The sequence below is a fragment of the Lagopus muta genome, chromosome 1 (genome assembly GCF_023343835.1).
Source record: "Lagopus muta isolate bLagMut1 chromosome 1, bLagMut1 primary, whole genome shotgun sequence".
In the NCBI taxonomy this organism is placed as follows: domain Eukaryota; kingdom Metazoa; phylum Chordata; class Aves; order Galliformes; family Phasianidae; genus Lagopus; species Lagopus muta.
In genome coordinates this window covers 136,623,467-136,642,135 of record NC_064433.1, presented here as the reverse complement: position 1 = coordinate 136,642,135, position 18,669 = coordinate 136,623,467, and the positions used below count along the sequence as shown (strand labels likewise).

General features: G+C 39.1%; 1 protein-coding gene across 15 annotated transcripts in view; it reads left to right on the top strand.

The window, feature by feature from the left end:
• The window catches only part of MCF2L (MCF.2 cell line derived transforming sequence like), a 148,042-nt gene that overhangs the window by 46,714 nt on the left and 82,659 nt on the right, over positions 1-18,669 (top strand). Inside the window, exons 1-2 of one of the 15 annotated variants that reach the window (XM_048957800.1) lie at positions 4,349-4,982; positions 5,237-5,504. The exons of 10 other annotated variants lie outside the window; for them this stretch is intronic. In XM_048957800.1, coding sequence (XP_048813757.1) covers positions 5,384-5,504 — 121 coding nt within the window. In that variant the 5' untranslated portion in view covers positions 4,349-4,982; positions 5,237-5,383. Of the gene's footprint in view, positions 1-4,348; positions 5,505-16,702; positions 16,829-16,995; positions 17,018-17,240; positions 17,263-18,669 lie in introns of those variants that run through there. 4 more of the 15 variants (XM_048958699.1, XM_048958284.1, XM_048957935.1 and 1 more) reach the window with 4 other exon arrangements.

The window sequence follows — 18,669 nt, the reverse complement described above, 5'->3', positions numbered from 1 at the left end:
CCCCTTTCTGGCCTCCTGCCCTGAACCAGGACAAGCACAGTTTTCATGCTCTTTCCAAGAACATCTTCTGTAGTTTTGAAGCTGATTGTAAGTTGCTTTCTAAACTTACTACACTGAAGGATAAACAAGAAGTGCAGTCTTGCAGGATGTTAAACCTCACCTTGCCTAGCTGGTAACATAGAGTTGTTCCCTTCTAGTTTTTTTTGTGTGTGTGTGTGAGCAGATGCGATTTGCTGAGTATTTTTATCCCTAATGATGGAGTAAGTTGTTATTTTGGAGACAGGTGTCAAATTTATTGCTAACCCATAGCAAATTCAGACATGCGGGGATAAAATTGCTTAAATTAGAGGGGCAGATGATAGGCTTTAAAAGTTTCATAGTTGTCTTTACAGTGAAATACTAAGACTTTCAGAATATTGAAACCCTAACTTTATATTTTGCAATTTTTTTTCGTGTTGCACACTTATTTTATCGATTTTGGGATTTATTTTATATGGTAATGGCTGAACTCTTTTCAAGTGATTGTTTTTAAAGAAAGAGTGGCAGCTGTGGTTCAGCAACATAATGTGTAATTATAAATAGAATGCAGGCTGCCCATTTATCTCAGCCCCTGTTCCACTTACATTCATCTGATGCTGAGGCTTAGTACAATCGTGGTTTGTCTCTGAGCAGACGTGTTTGGTTAGGGTTAAGCTTGGACAACTAAACTAATCTGTTCATTTAAATTAATTCAAGATTTGCCTCTAGATTTCTCATGAAATTAAATAATAATTTCACCTCCTAGACTTTAATAAATTAATATCAAAGTATTGTGAATATTTACCAGTATCTGATAGTGATAGATGTTACAAAACACTGAGTTTGTAGAAGTTTTTAAGTTTGCTTGAATATATTTCAATTAATACTTATTCCTGAGTTTTCTCACCAGTTACAGTCTGCTCTTCTTATATGTCATGGTATTTTTAATAAATGTCATTTCAGTTCACAGATTCTCTAGTCTACTTTATGGGAGACCTATTGTCTCTAAGATAATATATTTCAGAGAGAATATTCTAGACTAAAACTGAAATACAAGAACACCTTTCAAATTTTAATAAGTATAAAAGTAGGATAGGTAAAAGATGTACCTAAACTTCATATTAGTCTCCCCCACATTGAAAGAGGAAGAGTCATTCTTTTCTTGTATTTAAGTATCCTTGGCATCATGGAGTAGTGATTTATTTCTCATGTTTTCATCGGATATTCTCTCAATGTTTTCCTTCTACAACAGCCCTGTAGTGTTTCTAGATGCAAAAATATCAAGTTCTGTGTCTTCAAAATCTCTGCTACCCTTCCTTTATCATTTAAATCAGCCTCCAGCTGACTCTTCATTATTTTAGACTAGTGATTAGCCCCTGGCATGGATTAATTTTTGTCAACTTGTTTTTCATTTGAAAAATCAACACATTACTTGCCATAATTTGACATCTAAGTATGGTTATAAGAAAGCTCAGGACTAAGCATCATAACAACTAGTGTTCCCATGTTACTGCGTATCTCTATAAAATGGGTTGCATTTCAGATCAGAAGTAACTTATGTATTATCTTTCCAATGTGCGCAAAACAATATTTTTGTTCAATAACACAGTATGAGTCCAAGTTAGATGTTTGTGCTACCATTTTCAACTAAGCAAGTATCATTTGTGTGCAGAGATAACTAATGGAGCATGGTTTAAACAGAGAAAGCTAAACAACAGATCTCTTGTGGTGTGCTTTTCTTCCCCCTCATTTAATTTCCACTATTACTGAAAATGCATTGAGACTGAAAGATACACGTGGCACTTGCACCTTTTTTCAAGACTGAGATTTAGCTTGTATGTGTGTTTGTTTTTTAGTGTTTCAAGAAGCAGCAATTTCAGAACTGTTTTTGCATATGGTATGATCAAGATCCCCATATAATTTTCATAGTCTTTTACGTTCTTCATGCAAGATCTCTCCTGCACTCCTCCATATTTTTATCAGAGATGTGATGCCCCTTCTGACAGTGAAGTTTCTCTGCAGAAAATCCTACCTGCAGGGACTCAAGAGAAAAGGACAGGATAATCTATAGGTATAGATCTCATGGATTGACTCCTGCACTGTGTGTGCACAGTGGGATTTTGAAATGCAACCTGTAGGAAGTACCATGCGTGATTTCTTGCCTATAAGATGCAGTCTTTTCCCTAACAAACGAGATATAAAATGAAGAAGAAATGGCAATGCTGGTGGCAGTGACTTATCATCAGGCGTGAAGATTAACTTGTTCTGAGTGGAAGAAACACAGCAACATAAATCTGTGTGCTAATGCAGTGTGATTCTGCTGTCAGAGCCTCCTGCACTGTACTGCTAGGAGATATGTGTTGTCATGTAATGCAAACTTTTCAGAGCTCTGCATTTAATGTAAGGATGTAAGGAAGGGTCTGTAAATACTTGTTAAGATGTGGGGGGAAAAAACATATTGGGGCGTTCTTCCATAAAGAAAAGACTCCAATAGCAACAAAAAGATTAAAAGGAACAAGGAGAACATCCAGCAGTAATGAAACTGATGGCAATTTAATTTAATGATCTTTTAGAAAACTTGAAGTTATTTTATGAATAAAAATTTTGCAAGAGTTCCTGGGGAGAATTACAGAGAGGATACAGATGTAATTCACCATGGGTGCTGTGAATGTGTAACACTGTGCCTGCAGTCAAAAGCAGACCCAGAGATGGAAGTTGAGAAAAACACAAGCTGTTCCTTGCCAAGATTCTGTTGACTGCATTGAGCTGTTTGTGGCCATTTAAAGATATTCACAGAGTGGAAGAGTTGCCCATCAAATACTACTGTTTATGTAATAAGAAAGAAAAAATAGGTGCTGGTCTACTTGGATCTGCCATATAATACCCACAGAATATTACCATCTTTAAACTGCTAAGGGGTTTCCTGATGCTGTACAGAGCAGAGAAGAAACTCTTCTAATACAAGCTTTTGTTACAGTAATGCCAACGGCGAGGGAAATTATTCTGGTTATTTTCCTGGAGATAGAGGCTGCTGCTGTTTGGAAAACACTGCATTACACCATCTGTTTCCTTCTGATTGCACTCTACCGCAGCCATTGTTGTGATTAATTTTTTGCTTCTAGGCACATATCTGAGTGCTCAAAAGAAGATTAAAAGCTTGTTTTGTGGATGGGGATATAGCTAATGGCTAGCTTTTGGTAGGATTTTGTGTACTTAACAACTTTACAACTCAAGTCATCAATCTTCTGTGTGCATTAAATACAGGAAGAAAGCAAGGAGAACTTTTTTATGCTTCACTGTAATAATCCCTGTTGATGAGATGTTCACCATGTGCCACTAACACACCATGTGTGTGTTACAGCACAGTCGATGACTCACTGGGACAGTCACTATTCTGGCTGGTGCCTTGGCTGCTAGAGGGTGATGTGTGGTCTTCTCCTGTGCCAGTCAAGAGCCAGACTGGCTCCTTTGGGCAGGCATGTGGTGTGCCCCAAAAGCCCCAAAGGAGGAGTGGACTGCTTGCCAGGAAGAACTCCAAGTGCAGAGCAACCCCAGAAAATGTTGGATTTTGTCTAACAGTGATGTTCTGCCTATTTGAGTTGCATTCTCTTTTGTTTGAACCCTAAATATGTAGTACAGTGCTGGTGTACATCGTGGTGGTTTTCCATTAATAGACTTTTCCCTTCCTTCCTTTCTTCCTTTTAATTCCTCTGTTACTTAAATAAGCCTGATAGGACTCTGATCCAGGATGAGTAGCACAACTGCGTTATGCAGGGTCCATTTTCTTATTATAATGAATTTGGGAAATAAGTGATGTTTGAATGAAATGCATCAGTTATTATTCATTTTTCTACCTCTCTTGATCCTCACATGTCAAGACGGTCACATTTGCCTGTGATTTCATGCTAAAAGTCAAGCATTTTCTCCTCTGCTAACCAGCTATCTTCGAGCTAGTATACTAAGTTATTTAATACTTACTTCAATATGACTTAAGCAAGTTTGTTGTAATTTGCTTTCAGAATAATGATCATTGGGAACCAGACTTCAGAATACTTTTTCAGTTTGATGCGCACAGTGCTATATATGGGGTTGTGGTAGATCTGTAGCCATACAGGACATAGTTAAACAGAATTGAGAGGAAAATGTTGACTGCCAAGTAAAGCACTATTATCAATTTCCTCTCTCCTGCATTGAAAGAGACAGGGGGAACAGACAGTGTAGGGTTTCCTGATGTGTTTTAAGAAAGCATGGGATTAATTTCCCCTCCCTTCCTTCCTATTAGTTGTTTGTTAACTCCCAGGAAGATTCAGGCTTTTCTTGTGAGATCTTTCTGCTTGCAGATTCTGGAGATACGCTCAGCCTTTGAGCAACTCGCTTCTTGTGTCTGTATGAATTTAGAGAGAGAGAGAGGAGATTGGTGATAAGGGTCTGACTCAGGATAAATGAACAGAAGAGTAATTTCTAATCAACAACACTGTATTGCCAATGGTATTTGCTTTTAATTTGCTGGCATAAGCGCAGTGCAGGCCCCTGAGGGAGACGGGATGCTTCAGACCCAAAACTAGGAAGCACAGCGAGTGTCAGCATGAAATTCCTGCCCATCTGAGTGCTGATTTTGGAACCTGAGAGCAAGACTGTGTGAAAGACCTTCAGCTGCCCTTCTTCACTACAAACCTCAGCTCCCTGTGCAGCTACTGAACCTCTCCTCTCAGTAATGAGAAGGATGTGAAGACCCTGGCAGCAGGGCCAGTTGCTTTGGATGAGAAGCGGCTTTGGAGCACTGATGGGCTGGATTCTTTGAGGAAGCTTTTCTTCAGCTGAAACCACTGTTGTTTTGGATGAAACATTGAAGACCAGACAGTTCTGTGCTTTTTTGAAGTTTCATCTGGTAATCCAACCTGCTTATGTGAGAAGCTCTGCTTCCTTTATTCATACTGCTCGCACTGGAGACAAGAAAACAGGCTGTAAGCAGTAGCAAGATGCCCCATCTCTCTGCTGTGTGAAGTGTGCTATAAACTGAGGAGATCTTGCATCTTTGTGTGGAAACTGTCCAGCATTTTCTGTCCAATAACTACAACTAATTTTTCTCTTTTCTTTGTAGTAAAAATGGGCATGGGTTTCTGAGGAAAAGCACATCTGATACAAAAAAACTGAACTGCATCTATTTTCACTTCTTTAGATCTGAGTCTTTTTTCAATCTTTTTTTTTCTTTTTGTAGTGCTTGACTTTGACAAAGAAATCTTCTGTTCCATTGACATTTACAAGCAAAATCAGTGTTTCAGTGCATCAGAAGTGTGCTTTTTTGAAGAGCTGATTTTTATTTCCTTCAGTGAATAACTTGCTGAAGATACGGAGATACGCATCCATGTCTCAACGTCGGCTTTTAAAGGATGGACATGAAAGTCACTTTAGGATCCTACCAAGATTCAGCCAAATCCTTCACAGTAGAAGGCACTCGCGAAATCACACACGCCAAATATGCTCTGGTGAGGTGATTGTATAGTTGATCCTGTTTTGTGATTTACCTCTGCACAGAATGTTTGCATTTAAGTTTGAGCAGCATGTGAGGTGCGTAAAAGCAATAAGGAGCCTCCTACTGGGCTTGCTGATTTTCACAACTCCAGTGATTCTTGCAGGAGCTAGCATGTTTTCTCAAAGTATGCTCATGCAGGGAGCCAGCATTTGTTATAGTTAAAATATTTAAATCTTTATCCATATTAGATGTTACCTCTGCATAGTGATTGCTCACTGTCACTTACAGGAGAAAAACATTATATGTGCATGCAATTTTATTTTTCCTTGCAGCTCCAGTGTATGATAGTATCTGATAAACACAGATGGTAATGCTTTACATCAACCTGCCTTCAGTAATGTAAAAGAACTTCATTGGGTGCTCCACTATTAAAAACATAGAATCATAGAATTTTTCAAGTTGGAAGGGACCTTTGAAGGTCATCCAGACCAACTCCCCTGCAACAAACAGGGACAACATAAGTAACTACACCAAAAAACCTGTAACTGTATTTAAAGACTCCGATCTTTGAATATAATGCATCAAATCTGGGACTTGCCAATATCTAGTCAGCATGAAGTCTTGTTTCATACAGTATGTTGTATAATCATATCTTAGTAAAAGTAAAAATTATATCATCTTTGTGTTTAGTAAGGCTATGTTTTGCTGAGGTTTTTCCGTGAGATCGGCTAGCCTTGACTGGCTGAGGATAGACAAAACAGGTTTTTCAATAGTTAATGAATCCTTTCCTGGTTCTGTATACACAGTGACCTATTGTGGTTTTAAAAAAAAAAAAAAAAAGGATTTTTTTTCAGTTGATTTTTTAAATTAATTTGCAGCACGTGAAATTGAAGTCAAAATATGCTAAGCAGCTTTTTAAATAAGTATACACTTTTCAAAGCTCTCAGTATTCCATTTTTTCATGCTGACACATGTACTTGGGAAAAGTTAGGAAGAGAAAAATGCCTCTATGATGTTTCCTTTTGCTCCCCCTCTTTTGTGTTGTAAAGGCTGTAAAGACTCACTGAGTCTTATGTAGTCTTTGGTGCTTGGAATGAAAAACATATGATTTTTTAATAAGTTTTCTTCTTTGTAACTTTCAAAATGCAAATATTTTACCTTTCCTGACTTAGCTGATCTCAATATTCTTGAGGTCAAGGTTTGGTACCCCTAGGAGTGTTAACTAATCATCAAAATTCAACAATTAATTTAATTTTGATCAGACCAGAAAAAAAGTTTTATGCTAATTGCTGGGAATTACAGTGAAAAACACTGGGAGGAATTCAGCCATGCTTAAAGCACGTGGGATGCAGTGTTTCAAACCAGTGCATAACAAGGCCTCCTCGAGTCTAGCCTGACCTTTATTTAGGATTCAGCCATCACTCACTTGTAGTCACACTGCAGTTAAATTCAAAATGTAACCATAAAAGTTCTCACTGGCACTATTTTCGAACATGTATTTACTTCTGAATTTTGGGTGCCTGCTGGCCATTCATGAAGGAACTGGGGCAAATCCCAAGTGTAGGCAAAACTTTGACTGCGCAGGAGAAAAACGTGGATTTAATATATTGAACATGTACTAATGTAAAGAAAAATCCTCATCTTAGGCTTATTTCCTTCAGAATTCGATTTCTGATATAAATCTTATAATGCTATACAATTGTCTCTTACTTAGAGGTTCTTTTCACTACATAAGGATGTGTACAGTCAGAAAGCTATATGATTCTGTAGGAAGCTCTCTCTCTTTATTATCATTATACCAAAACTCCTTTTGATTGAGCTGCGGTCTTTTCTTTTTGAAGTCTACAAGTATGCAAAAATTCTGTTTCCTTTCCTTCCTGTTATCCATTTTATGTTGACAGTAGAAAAGCAATTACATGGTTCTAATGTTAACCTTACATATACAGAAAGAATTAGTCCATTGTTTTGGTCAAAGCCATTTTATGGCCTTTTGCACTGATAACAGTCTTTCCACCTTCCTGTTGGAAGACTTTAACTAGCATTCAGTGGCAGTTTCAGACCAAATGTTACACCAAATGTGGATCAAGGTTTTAGACTGTGGAAAAGGAGGGATCATATAGTCTGGGAGCATTTCTGTCCTGTTGCTGCTCTGGCTAAAGTTACAGTTTTGGCAAGCACTTATTTCCAAAGTTACTGTACTTTCAGTCTGTGAATCCCATGATGTATGCATCTCTTCTCTACTTGTGACAAAATTAAGCCGCTCTATCCTGTTACCCCAAGTCTTGCAGGGCTTCGTTCTTTTCCCATTTCCATTTCCCATCTCTGGAAACTACCGAGAGCGGTTTTGCTCACTGTCATTTCACTCCTTCCCTCCATGTTAAAAAAACTACAGAAATCTTCATGTGAATAGTAAGTGTCCTAGTTCATAGACTGGTTTTGCACCACCTTATTTACTTTCATGAGAGAGGCTGTGCTGGCTTCCCAAATCTTTATGCTTCATCAAACCTGCCTCTACTTTCATTTTAACAAAGACAACTTTATTTACTCCCACTTTGTGGAGGATTGGGTCTGTCTTAAGCTGGGCTCGGGTGAACCTAATGAGGTTCAACATGGCAAAGTGCAGGGTTTTGCATTTGGGCCGGAAGAACCCCAGGCACCTGTACAGGCTGGGAGGAGTGGTCCTTGAGAGCAGCTCGGCAGAGAAGGACCTGGGGGTCCTGATGGACGAGAGACTGAATATGAGCCAGCAGTGCGCTCTGGCAGCTCGAAAGGCAAATGGGATCCTGGGCTCCATCAGGAGAGGGGTGGCCAGCAGGGACAGGGAGGTGATTGTCCCTCTCTACTCGGCTCTTGTGAGGCCCCACCTGGAGTACTGTGTCCAGGTGTGGAGCCCTCAGTACAAGAAAGACATAGAGATTTTGGAAAGGGTCCAGAGGAGGGCGACTAAGATGATCAGGGGGCTGGAGCACCTCCCCTATGAGGACAGGCTGAGGGAGTTGGGCTTGTTCAGCCTGGAGAAGAGAGGCTGCGGGGTGACCTCATTGCAGCCTATCAATACCTGAAGGGAACCTACACCCAGGAGGGGAGTAAACTCTTCAAAAGGGCTGACAATAGCAGGACTAGGGGAAATGGTTTTAAGTTGAAGGAGGGAAGATTTGGGTTGGATGTTAGGGGGAAGTTCTTTACAAGGAGAGTGGTTAGGCCCTGGAACGGGCTGCCCAGGGAGGTTGTGGATGCCCCGTCCTTGGACGTGTTCAAGGCCAGGTTGGACGGGGTCCTGGGCAACCTGATCTAAATGTGTATGTTTGGTGGCCCTGCTAGGCAGGGGGGTTGGAACTACATGATCCTTGAGGTCCCTTCCAACCCGGGTGATTCTGTGATTCTGTGATTCTGTCCTCCTTGGCTTAACCCTGTTCTGGATGCTCTCTGCAGAAGTCTTTTCCCCATGTTCAGCCTTTATCCCTCTGACTTGGCCTACCCTTTCTCCAGTGATGCATACTCTTAGGACCATAGGGATTTGAGGCTGACCACCGTATTTCCCCTCCTGCCTGTGCAGGGAGGTCCTCGACTTATATGACCAGGTTACAAAATATTAAGGGTGTCACGGTCTTGGCTTCCATCCCTAACTGTACATCTTCTGTGTGATTCTGTAGGCAGGTACAACAGCAGCTGTAGAGTTTGTAAAGGATATCATCCCCGGAGACATGTGGCTTCAAACAGTCTCCTATGGGATGTGTCATCCACACGGAGGGGAATTTTTACCAGATAGCATCCTGCTGTGGCCTATTGCAGTGGACTTCCCAGAGTGGTGTTATCAGAGCATCCTCACAGGTTCTTCTGCTTCTCACTCTTTATCTAAGTGTCATATGAGTATTTTTGTTGGATATTGGTCTTTTTGGTGTGTGAAGATCATGTGGTCTATAGCTTACAGGACAGATAGCGAAGTGCAAGGAATCAGCCAATGTCAGATTAAATATATTCCAGACTTTCTATAAATACAGTAGGGGAAGGAATACTTCAGTACCTGAAGGCTTTGACATGGTGAAAACCTGCCTTGATCTTTGTAAACACTGAGATTTCTGATCAGCATTCAAGTTTGGCACTACACATTAATTACTGTTAGCCATTCTATACAGGCCCAGGCTTATAAAGCTGTGTTTGCTGTTGCTATGTTCATTTGCTGACTAGATAAATGTGTTGAAAAGAGATTTGAGACTTGAAGTTTATATGTTTGAATGTTCCATTATCTGCTAGAAATGCCATTGTACTTTGTCCAGCAAAAATTTGTAGAAGAGGCTTGGGGGTGAATCCCCCCCAAAAGATGATAATCTGCATAGAAATATTGAAACCATGACTGAGAAATTCAGTACAGCTCATTCCAGATAGTGTTACAAATGTCTCATTGAAAGACAGTTTTGCTTTGCCTTGTTGAAGGCTAACACTAGAGAAAATGTGTCTAGGGCCTGAGCCTATGGTCAAGATATACTGTATGAGACAGTGGGTATATCAGCAGTCTGCAAATACTTGGGGTGGAGACATCAGAAGAGAGCACTATCATTAAAGAGATGATTACAAGAACAATGGCACCACTGGAGGAAAATATATTTGTAAAGTCATCGTGGGCCACCTGTTGCAATTGTGGAACAAAGTTCAGTTTATAGGAAGGCTCTTGCCTTCTGAGGGCAGTTTGTTCTGAGCAGAGGAAGGGGAAAGTGGACACTTTTCTTGTCTGACACTCTTCTCTCATGATGAATCAGAGAACAATTTCTGTAGCAGAAATGAAGAGCTATTATTTTTTCTCAGAATGGTGTTCCTTGTTGCATTTTGTGGCAAAGGGTAAGTTGGCTTAACTTTACAATAACTATTGTAAATATAAACAGATGGTGCAGTCTGCCAAAGCAGGGAGGTGTGTGTAAGGTGTGTGACAGTGCTCTGGGAAGCATCTTCAGTGTGTTTTTTATATGCCAAAAAAGCTTGTGCATGTCAACAGTCTTACCACTATAAATTTTGCTAGTGTATTCATTCTGGAAAATACATTTTGTGCACAGTTTTTCAAAAAAGCCTTTCCTCTCTAATAACACCTGCAAAACTTGTAACCATTTAGTGTCTATGAAATGCTAAATTAAGTGACATATTGGGCTAAGCCAAGTTACACAGTGACTGTCAGAAAAAGCAGCATCACAGCTGTCATCCCTCCAAAGTTAGAGAAGTTCCCAAGCAGTGTGCCCATCAAAAGAGATCTGTTTGTTCCTTTTGAGATCAATTTCAGAGCATCGTCAAAGAATTTTTTTTAGGGCAGTTTATGTGCTGGAATCAGTTTAATATACATTTTAAGATAAAGAGGTTGTTACACTTCAGAGATACCAGTGCAGTGATTCTGGCAAATGTTTTTCTTCCTCCACTCAGAAGTCTTTATGGACTTTTTTTTATAAAACTTCAGCCTCCTTTTGTAGCTGTTGGGCTTTTTTAATTTTTTTTTTCCCTCGAGTTTTTTTTAATGTAGGGTTTTTCTTATTCTGAAATCTTTATTCTTTTTGTCAGTTAGAGTGAAGGAATGCATGATTTGAGGGGTGGAATTTATAATCATGATAAGATGTATGCTGTGAGAGAAAGTAGAAATATCTAAAATAGATGACATTGTCAGCAGATTTCTGAGAGCGGTCACACTTCAGATTTGTGAAATCATTTTTATTTCTTAACTCTTGTTGTGAAAAAGCTATTGCAATTCCTTTTCCAATAATATAAAACGATAGTATTATAAATTGCAATGTTATAAAAGTAAATATTTTTAAATCCTTGATGCCTTACTTAGTTTGTAGACAGAAAGATATTACTTCTCAGGTTGTGTTCAGAATGCTGAAGGAGTATGTAGGCTCTGGGATACTGATATACAGGCCACCACTTATCCCCTGTGATGAATCCTTCAAGAGAACTGATACAAAATAGTCATTGTGTTAATAGGTCAGAGAGTCACTGCATCCGTATGTTTATATGTGGCAATTTTCATCACATAATTTAATGAAATACCACAAGAAAGTATATTTTGAGTTTGTGAAAAAGGTTAAAAAGGTGTTTCTTTGGAGAATTTTCCTCTCTTGTGTAAGGAATATGAATTCTACAAAAGCTTCGTCAGCTCTCTTTTTGGCTGTTAAAAATATTTCAAACTACTCTTTTAAAATTAGTATTACATTTACAGATGTAACCAGCGTGTTCACTGAGGAGAAAAAAAAAGTATGTGAGAAAGATACACATTTGAACAAAAAACTAAACATGTACACGTGATTAAGGGTAATAATACAAGAGTTGACTTGTTAGGTTCCTCTTCCAATCAGTTTAGTGACTCTGAGCTCCTTGAGCCTGCATCCTTGCCATTTCCCCAGTCTCTGCCCTATGGTTTCCTCTTTGTCTCCACTTATTCAGATTTAGGCCATCTGTGAGTCTTCTTACGAGGAACAGACCTTTTCTAAGTGCTATTCTGTGATGTTTGGGGTGTGAATATATGCAAAGGAAGAAGAAATGTAAAAATTAGTTGTGTCACTTCAATACATACAAAATGAATCTTCAGAAGACAAAATCTGATTGTGCATGCAACTCTTGAAGTGGGAAAAAAATGTATTGCTCAACATTAGTGCTGTTTAAAATGCCTATTTAATTAAAGGCACTAGCATATGTGGTGTAATGCCATAGTATGTTCTGAGTTAGGAGGAAGTTATATTTTCCCTCCTTTCATGGCTGCTGAGGATTATAAACCTTAACGAGGAAAGGATATTTGAAAAAATAATGCAACAGTGGAAAAAAAAAGGACTTACTGTTTCCCTAATGAATAAGCAGAGATGCCTCACTTCAACAAAAAGTTACTAGCTATCCTTACAGCGTAGTTTTGCTTTTCCAGATGGAGAATTGTCAACAAGAAGGTATTTACTCTCTGGGCAGAACCAGTATTGGAGCCAGGATGTAGTTTTATTTACTCCCTTTATCTTCTTCATTGTTCTTTTAAGACATTTGCAATCTCATGTACTTATGCAATCTGTTTAGCTGTACTGAAGTCATGCTTAGTAAGATGGTCTGTGCTACTTCCTTTTACTGTGTATACATGCAGTGTTTAACAAACTCCCACATGGTCATCAAACTAACCTCAAACGTTAAGTTAACCTGAAAAGGTTGAACATATGTGGTCTTTTGGTAAAGCAAGCTAAGTTAAAAGGATCAAGGTTTATTGTAAGATTTACAGCACTTCCTGGTTTGAACTAATTCCAATTTTTTTCCCCCTTTTCAGAAGCACTGTATCTTCTTCCATAGCAGGAAGTGAAGATCAACACAACTTTTGTGTTTCATTTCTTGTTCAGTGATCTTAGGAAAAAATCCCAATGAGATTCTATTTTAGTCAGCAGTTAATATTACCTCACACACTACTTCTGTTTCTTGCACTTTGAATTGTGTCTGGCATGAAACCTTCCTGAATCTTGTTGATGTTTTTTTCCTAAAATTAATGATTTATTGTAGTCTTTGTTTTCACATTTACTTACTCTTCTTCAGTATTTGCAGCCTTGAATATTGGGAACTAGTTTGTCAGTTTGCTCAAAAATTGGGTTAGTGACAGGGCTATTGAGTGTGTTCTGGGGAGAGGCCAAAAAACAAACTGGAGAAAACAGGAACATACGGGAATCTTCTTCTGTAGGGGCTTCTTCTTATCATCTCTTTTTATCCTCGGGTGGAAAAATCTCACATTTTTTGTGCTTACTCAGTTGTCAGCATGCAGTCTCCATCCAATCTTATTATTTTTATCAGATTTGCAATTATTTCTGATTTCAAAGTTACATGTCAATTTTAGAAATTTGTTAAGGTAAGGACACAAATTATCACACTAGGGAGCAAGTTAGAAGAGGATCTTGAGAGCTTGAAGGGAGTAGCTTGCAGTCATCTTCAAGGAGTTTTCTCTGCTTAACAACCACTTCAGAGTTGTGGGACAATTGGGAAAGAAATTATATTCATGATTAATCCTGTAATTTCAGATGCAAGTGGAGAATATACTTCAAAAACAATAACTGGTACTTTTCTGGTGAAAAATTATCTTTGAGTTGTCCTGGTTTAAAACAATCTTTGTGATTTGTGAATGTCACTACTGTAATTTAACATACCTGGAGTGGTTTCTGAACATTAGGAGCTTCAGCTGGACAGTATTTACATATTTGCTCAATTGCACTAGTCACGAGTCATTCTCTGAGTCAGTTTTTTGTTTGATTTATCTGAAAAATCAGTTTAGAAGCCTACATGGTGTGTATCGTACAGTTGACATGAAGTAGGTCACTGCAAAAGTAGTATCTCCTATTTATTTCCATGGAAACTACAACAGATACAAAGAGCACAATAACACTATGTGAGAGAGCAAATTCTCAGCTACAAAACAGTTTTTCAACACGCTCACCACCACTTGCTGTGCATTTTCCCCAATGATGAACGCAACCCCACGTGCCACACTCAAAGCAATCTGCACCAGTAGAGATGAGCCATTGCTGCTGTCACTACTGCTGAAATGCACCACCCACCGCCTCACTGTGCTCACATCCACTGTTTGTTCTCCTACAACGTTCAGCAAGCATCAAAGAATGTCAATGGGTGCCATTTTTTCTTCATGGAGAAATTCATATCCACATCTTTGCTTCATGTGCACTTCCATGTCAGATGCCATTGTGTCAGAGTGCCCCTCTGCTGCCTTCTGTCACAACAACGTGTAACAGAACATTGGTGGGAAGGTTCAGCCTCCACCAACTCTACCACCAAAATCTGCCTCTCACATTATGGGCTGACAGAATAAAACAGGAGACATTACTTTTGGAGCAGCCTATATATGTGGGAGAGCTAGTTGAAGAACTTGTTTAAATGTATCCTTTGGTTCTGAGAGCAAGAGTTCGTTGCTTCTCATGCTTTGATTTGCAGGAAAGATAAAACTTGTATTTCTGTCTTCCTTTAGGTGAAGATCATAAGCATTCACAAAATATAAGTAACTTGTTTTATTCAGTGAGTCTGTGTGGGAGAATTATTCTTTGCTAAACATTAATGACCATTTTCTCTGTTTTAGCCAAACATTTGCCTATTTTAATCAGTTGTCTAATTCCTACTGCCATTGTGCATTCAGAAGGAGTATATGAGAAAATGGACAGCAATCAGAATGTCATTTGTCTTGTGTTAAATGAAAACTAGTGTGTTGAATGAATTCAAGATACTGCAACTGTCCTTTTACATTAGAGATAATTTATCTTTCCAATACTACAAGTCATAGGCAGGTTTTTGCCCTTGAAACTTAGAATGTGTCCTTCCTGGGAGCCCCAGACCTGCAGCTCTTCTTTAACTATCGAACTCTCTAACTCCATCTGAACCTCTAGGACTCCCTTAGAATGTGTTCATGCATTTTAACTGAACTGTGCATGCAGTGATAACTGTCTTTGTATCATCTGCCACTGTGGTTGTCAAAGGTTGATTAAGGACTTCAGGTGCAAGTACAGGTGGTCTCTAATACCTTCCTCAGCATGAACTTTTCCCCTTTTTGTTGGAGACATTTGACCTTGGTTCCTTCTCTGCTTTTTTTTCCTGACTTCCAGCTATTGAAAATTATGTTCTTTGTCTGTAAGATGAGTTGTGTTGAAAGTTTTTGCAGATGTTGGTCTGCTGATTTAACTTAGAGCCTTATTTTAGGAATACATTTCTTAAAAAATAAATGCAATAATAAGTTGTAATGCTTCAAAACAGTTTGCAGACACAACTAAGTGCCCTATGGCATGGAAAGCATCACAGAAATGGAATATAGATTGAGTCATCTTCTAATGCAAGCAAGGTGGCAAAACATGCATTTAAAATATCCTGAAAGGAGATTACTATCTTTTTCTATGACTTGAACTGTTGAGACTTACACTGTACTACAAAGGGTCTAAATGTTTAAGTTTATATGAGGAGCTGCTTTGCTAAATTTATCTGTCTACGCAATACTACTTAAGCTTCATAGGAGTCCCAAGGCTAAAAGACACAGAAATTACATTAGTGGAAGCTTGGTTCACCAGCCTGAAAGTGGGACCCCTAGAGTCCTTTGTTGGCCCTTTAGATACCTAGATATCACCACTGGGTAAGGAGGATTTTCACGGTGCCCTGAAGCATTTCTTTGCAGATCCTTGGACTGCAGTGGGAAGCTAAGCAAGGAGATCCCTTGCTTGTATCCCATAGGCATTCTGGTCTGGTCCACACATTCAGAAAGTGCCTCAGTCACCACACAACAGCAGATCCAGTTTACAACCTAAGCAACCGATTTATCCAGAGTTTGAAGCTCTCACAGTTACAGGAGTGCAACTTTGAAGTATTTTCCATTCTGGCATGCTTCTAGTAGGAGGCAATTTTAGAAAAAAGAAAAAAAAAAAGGTGTTTCTAAGTGCATCTTGTCAGATTTTCAGCCATTTGCCCAGTTTCAGGTCATCTCAGTTTAGCCTTTCTCAGTGTTACAAGAGTAACGTGAAATATTTGGAATAGGGAAAGGGCTGTAAACAGAGTAATAACAACTGTTTTCCGTATTAGATTGCTTCCTTCTCTTGGTTACAAAACCCTATTGTTGTTACCATTTACATTTAACAACAAGAAAGCTCTGTCCTCTCTCTCAGTCCCAGGGCATGCAAACCATTGCCATCCACATGAGCCTTATGGATGCGCCACAACACAGTCACTGCTGCCTTGAAGTCTCCTCCCTAAACAGTGGATTTGGTCACTCTTAAATAGATCTCATTAAAAAACAAAACCAGAACAATTTCTTTTACATAACTCTATTTTTGGTTGGAAAAAACATAGATTGTAGCTAGTACCTACAGGCAGCACCAGTACTTCAAAGACAGAAGGTATCTTTTAGAGGACAGTAGCAGTAGCTAAGCAAGTGAGAGGAGACAAAAAGGTCAGAAAACAGCAGTAAAATACCATAAAAATAAAGGAAATATAACAAAGGAGGCTTTGGGTTACAGTTAGTCAAATCATGGAGTATCCCAGTCAGCTCCTCATCTCTACTGCCTTGTGGGAGCAAGTGGCTTCAGGGGAGATATGTAATATGGGAGCTGGTTCAAAAAAAGAGCTGAACCACTTTCTCAGTTTTCATTGGTGTATTTGTGCTGAAATACAATTTCTGAAAGGAAATAACCCAACTGTTTCTATCTGCACCTGTGAATCTTTAAATATCTGTTACCCATCCCAGCTGGATGAACTTAACTCTGGTCAGCTGGTGGGGGGGATCAGACAGATAGACATATACCTGGGTCCCTTTTTTGGGCAAACTGATGATAGAGCTGCAAGTCTTTTCCTTCTGCTCAGGTGCAGTATGTGTTTTGCTGGGGTTTGTTGTTTTATTTTGGTGTTTGTTTGTTTGTTTGTTTGTGTTGCTTGAAGAACAAAACATGAAACAAATTCAACTATGTTATGGTGTCTTATTGTTGGTTGAGACTAATCTAATTCTGCGCTTTTACGTAGTTGTGGTTGAGCTGTTGTGTCCTTCACTAGCTGGTAAGCTAGGGGGATTAAAAAGATTTTTTTTTCCTCTTATAAAGAAATACATGTAAATAACATAGAGTCTTGAGTGTATCCTAAGTATAAGCTCCATCAGACTTCGTAGTGTTGGAGAAGAAATTTCAGTAGCTAAAAAAGTCTGAGAGCTGCTGAAAAACATTTCTAAATGCTTAGAATATTAAAAAAAGAAATGTTTTGGAGCCTTCACCCCTTACTTTTCCCAGGTACTACTTAAAAAATAGGTAAGAGAAATTTCTTAAACAGAAATCCAGTTTCTTACCCTGAAACTTCTCTCAAACATATGCAGTGCATCAAACAAACCCTAGTTGAGGAAAAGGGATGTTTTTAGTATTTTTAATGTTATTTGGATGTTCTCTTCATGTTGGAGCAGTACTTTTGGTTGTTGGTTTGTTTTATTTTTGCTGATCCTTTTGGATATCTGTAGTTGATGTCTTCAGTATTGTGCACATAGTCATCTGAAAAGGTGTAAAAATGTGTTCAGCTTTGGCTCAGCCACTGTAACTTAAGGTCTAAAGCAGTAGTGATCATAGGATGTTCTCTGTTTGAGACAGGGAAAAGGAGGCTTTTGGCCAAGGGTGTGAAATCTGTCTTGGTAAAAGGACACTGCTGAATGTTTTAAAGACTGGCTGGATGAGGCCTTAATTGAAGAAGCTTTGCTTTCTCCATACTGCAATGATGACAGAGCTGCAAGTCTTTTCCTTCCATGCGGATACAGTAAGAGCTTCTGTCTTCTTGCCTGGAGAGGGAAACATGAAGAACCTTTGATCCATTTGCCCTGTGTTTTTCACTTAGTACCAGTTCAAGAGTAAAACCCAAACTGATTGGGTGTGGACGTGGTAAGCAGCAGATGACTCTGTTTTGAGTTTGTTTGGATGGGAGCATCTTGTCAAACAGGAGAAATTGAACACCAGCTGCTGTGTGTGCAGGAGAGCTATGGTGTTTCTTATGGGATTTACAGGCTTGCAGAAATTCTAAAAGATGAATTAAAAAAAAAAGAAGGGCACAGGATATAGAATACTCTGATATCCTATCAGCTCTTTTGTACCGTTTGTTGAAGTCATTGGTTTGACCTCAGGAGTTAACAAGTGTTCTTCCTACTGTTTCACTGAGAGTCTGAAGAATCTGGTTCTCATCATGTCAGCAATAAAATGGAAGAAGGATAGGAGCTACTGGCAGCCAGAAGCAGTTTTAGCAAGGCAACAAGAGGGAGAGCAGAGAGAATGGTTGAAGGCTGTGAGTAGATTGTCCCTTACTTGCATGAACATTGAGGGGTGTTAGTTCAGGTGACACACACTGTGTGTGTCAATCACCACAAGTGGAATTTGCTCTTTGGTCTTGCTTTCATCCTTCTTTACGTTTTCTTTATTATGGAAAGAAGCAGCAAACTGCTCATTTCAGAGCAAGCTGCAGTCAGATGCTAACGCTAATAAACCACCCTCAGCAGAGGAGTGGTTTTGTTTTTTGAATTCACAGCCATGCCTCTGCTGTCACACCTAGGCCAAAAGTAAATACAGTGATAGTGATGGTAGCAGTACGTAACGAGGAAAATGAAGGTAATACTGCTGTTGGAAAGCTTGGCCTCCACACTGCCACTCTGAACAGGCCAGGAAGCATCTTAGGAACCTGGA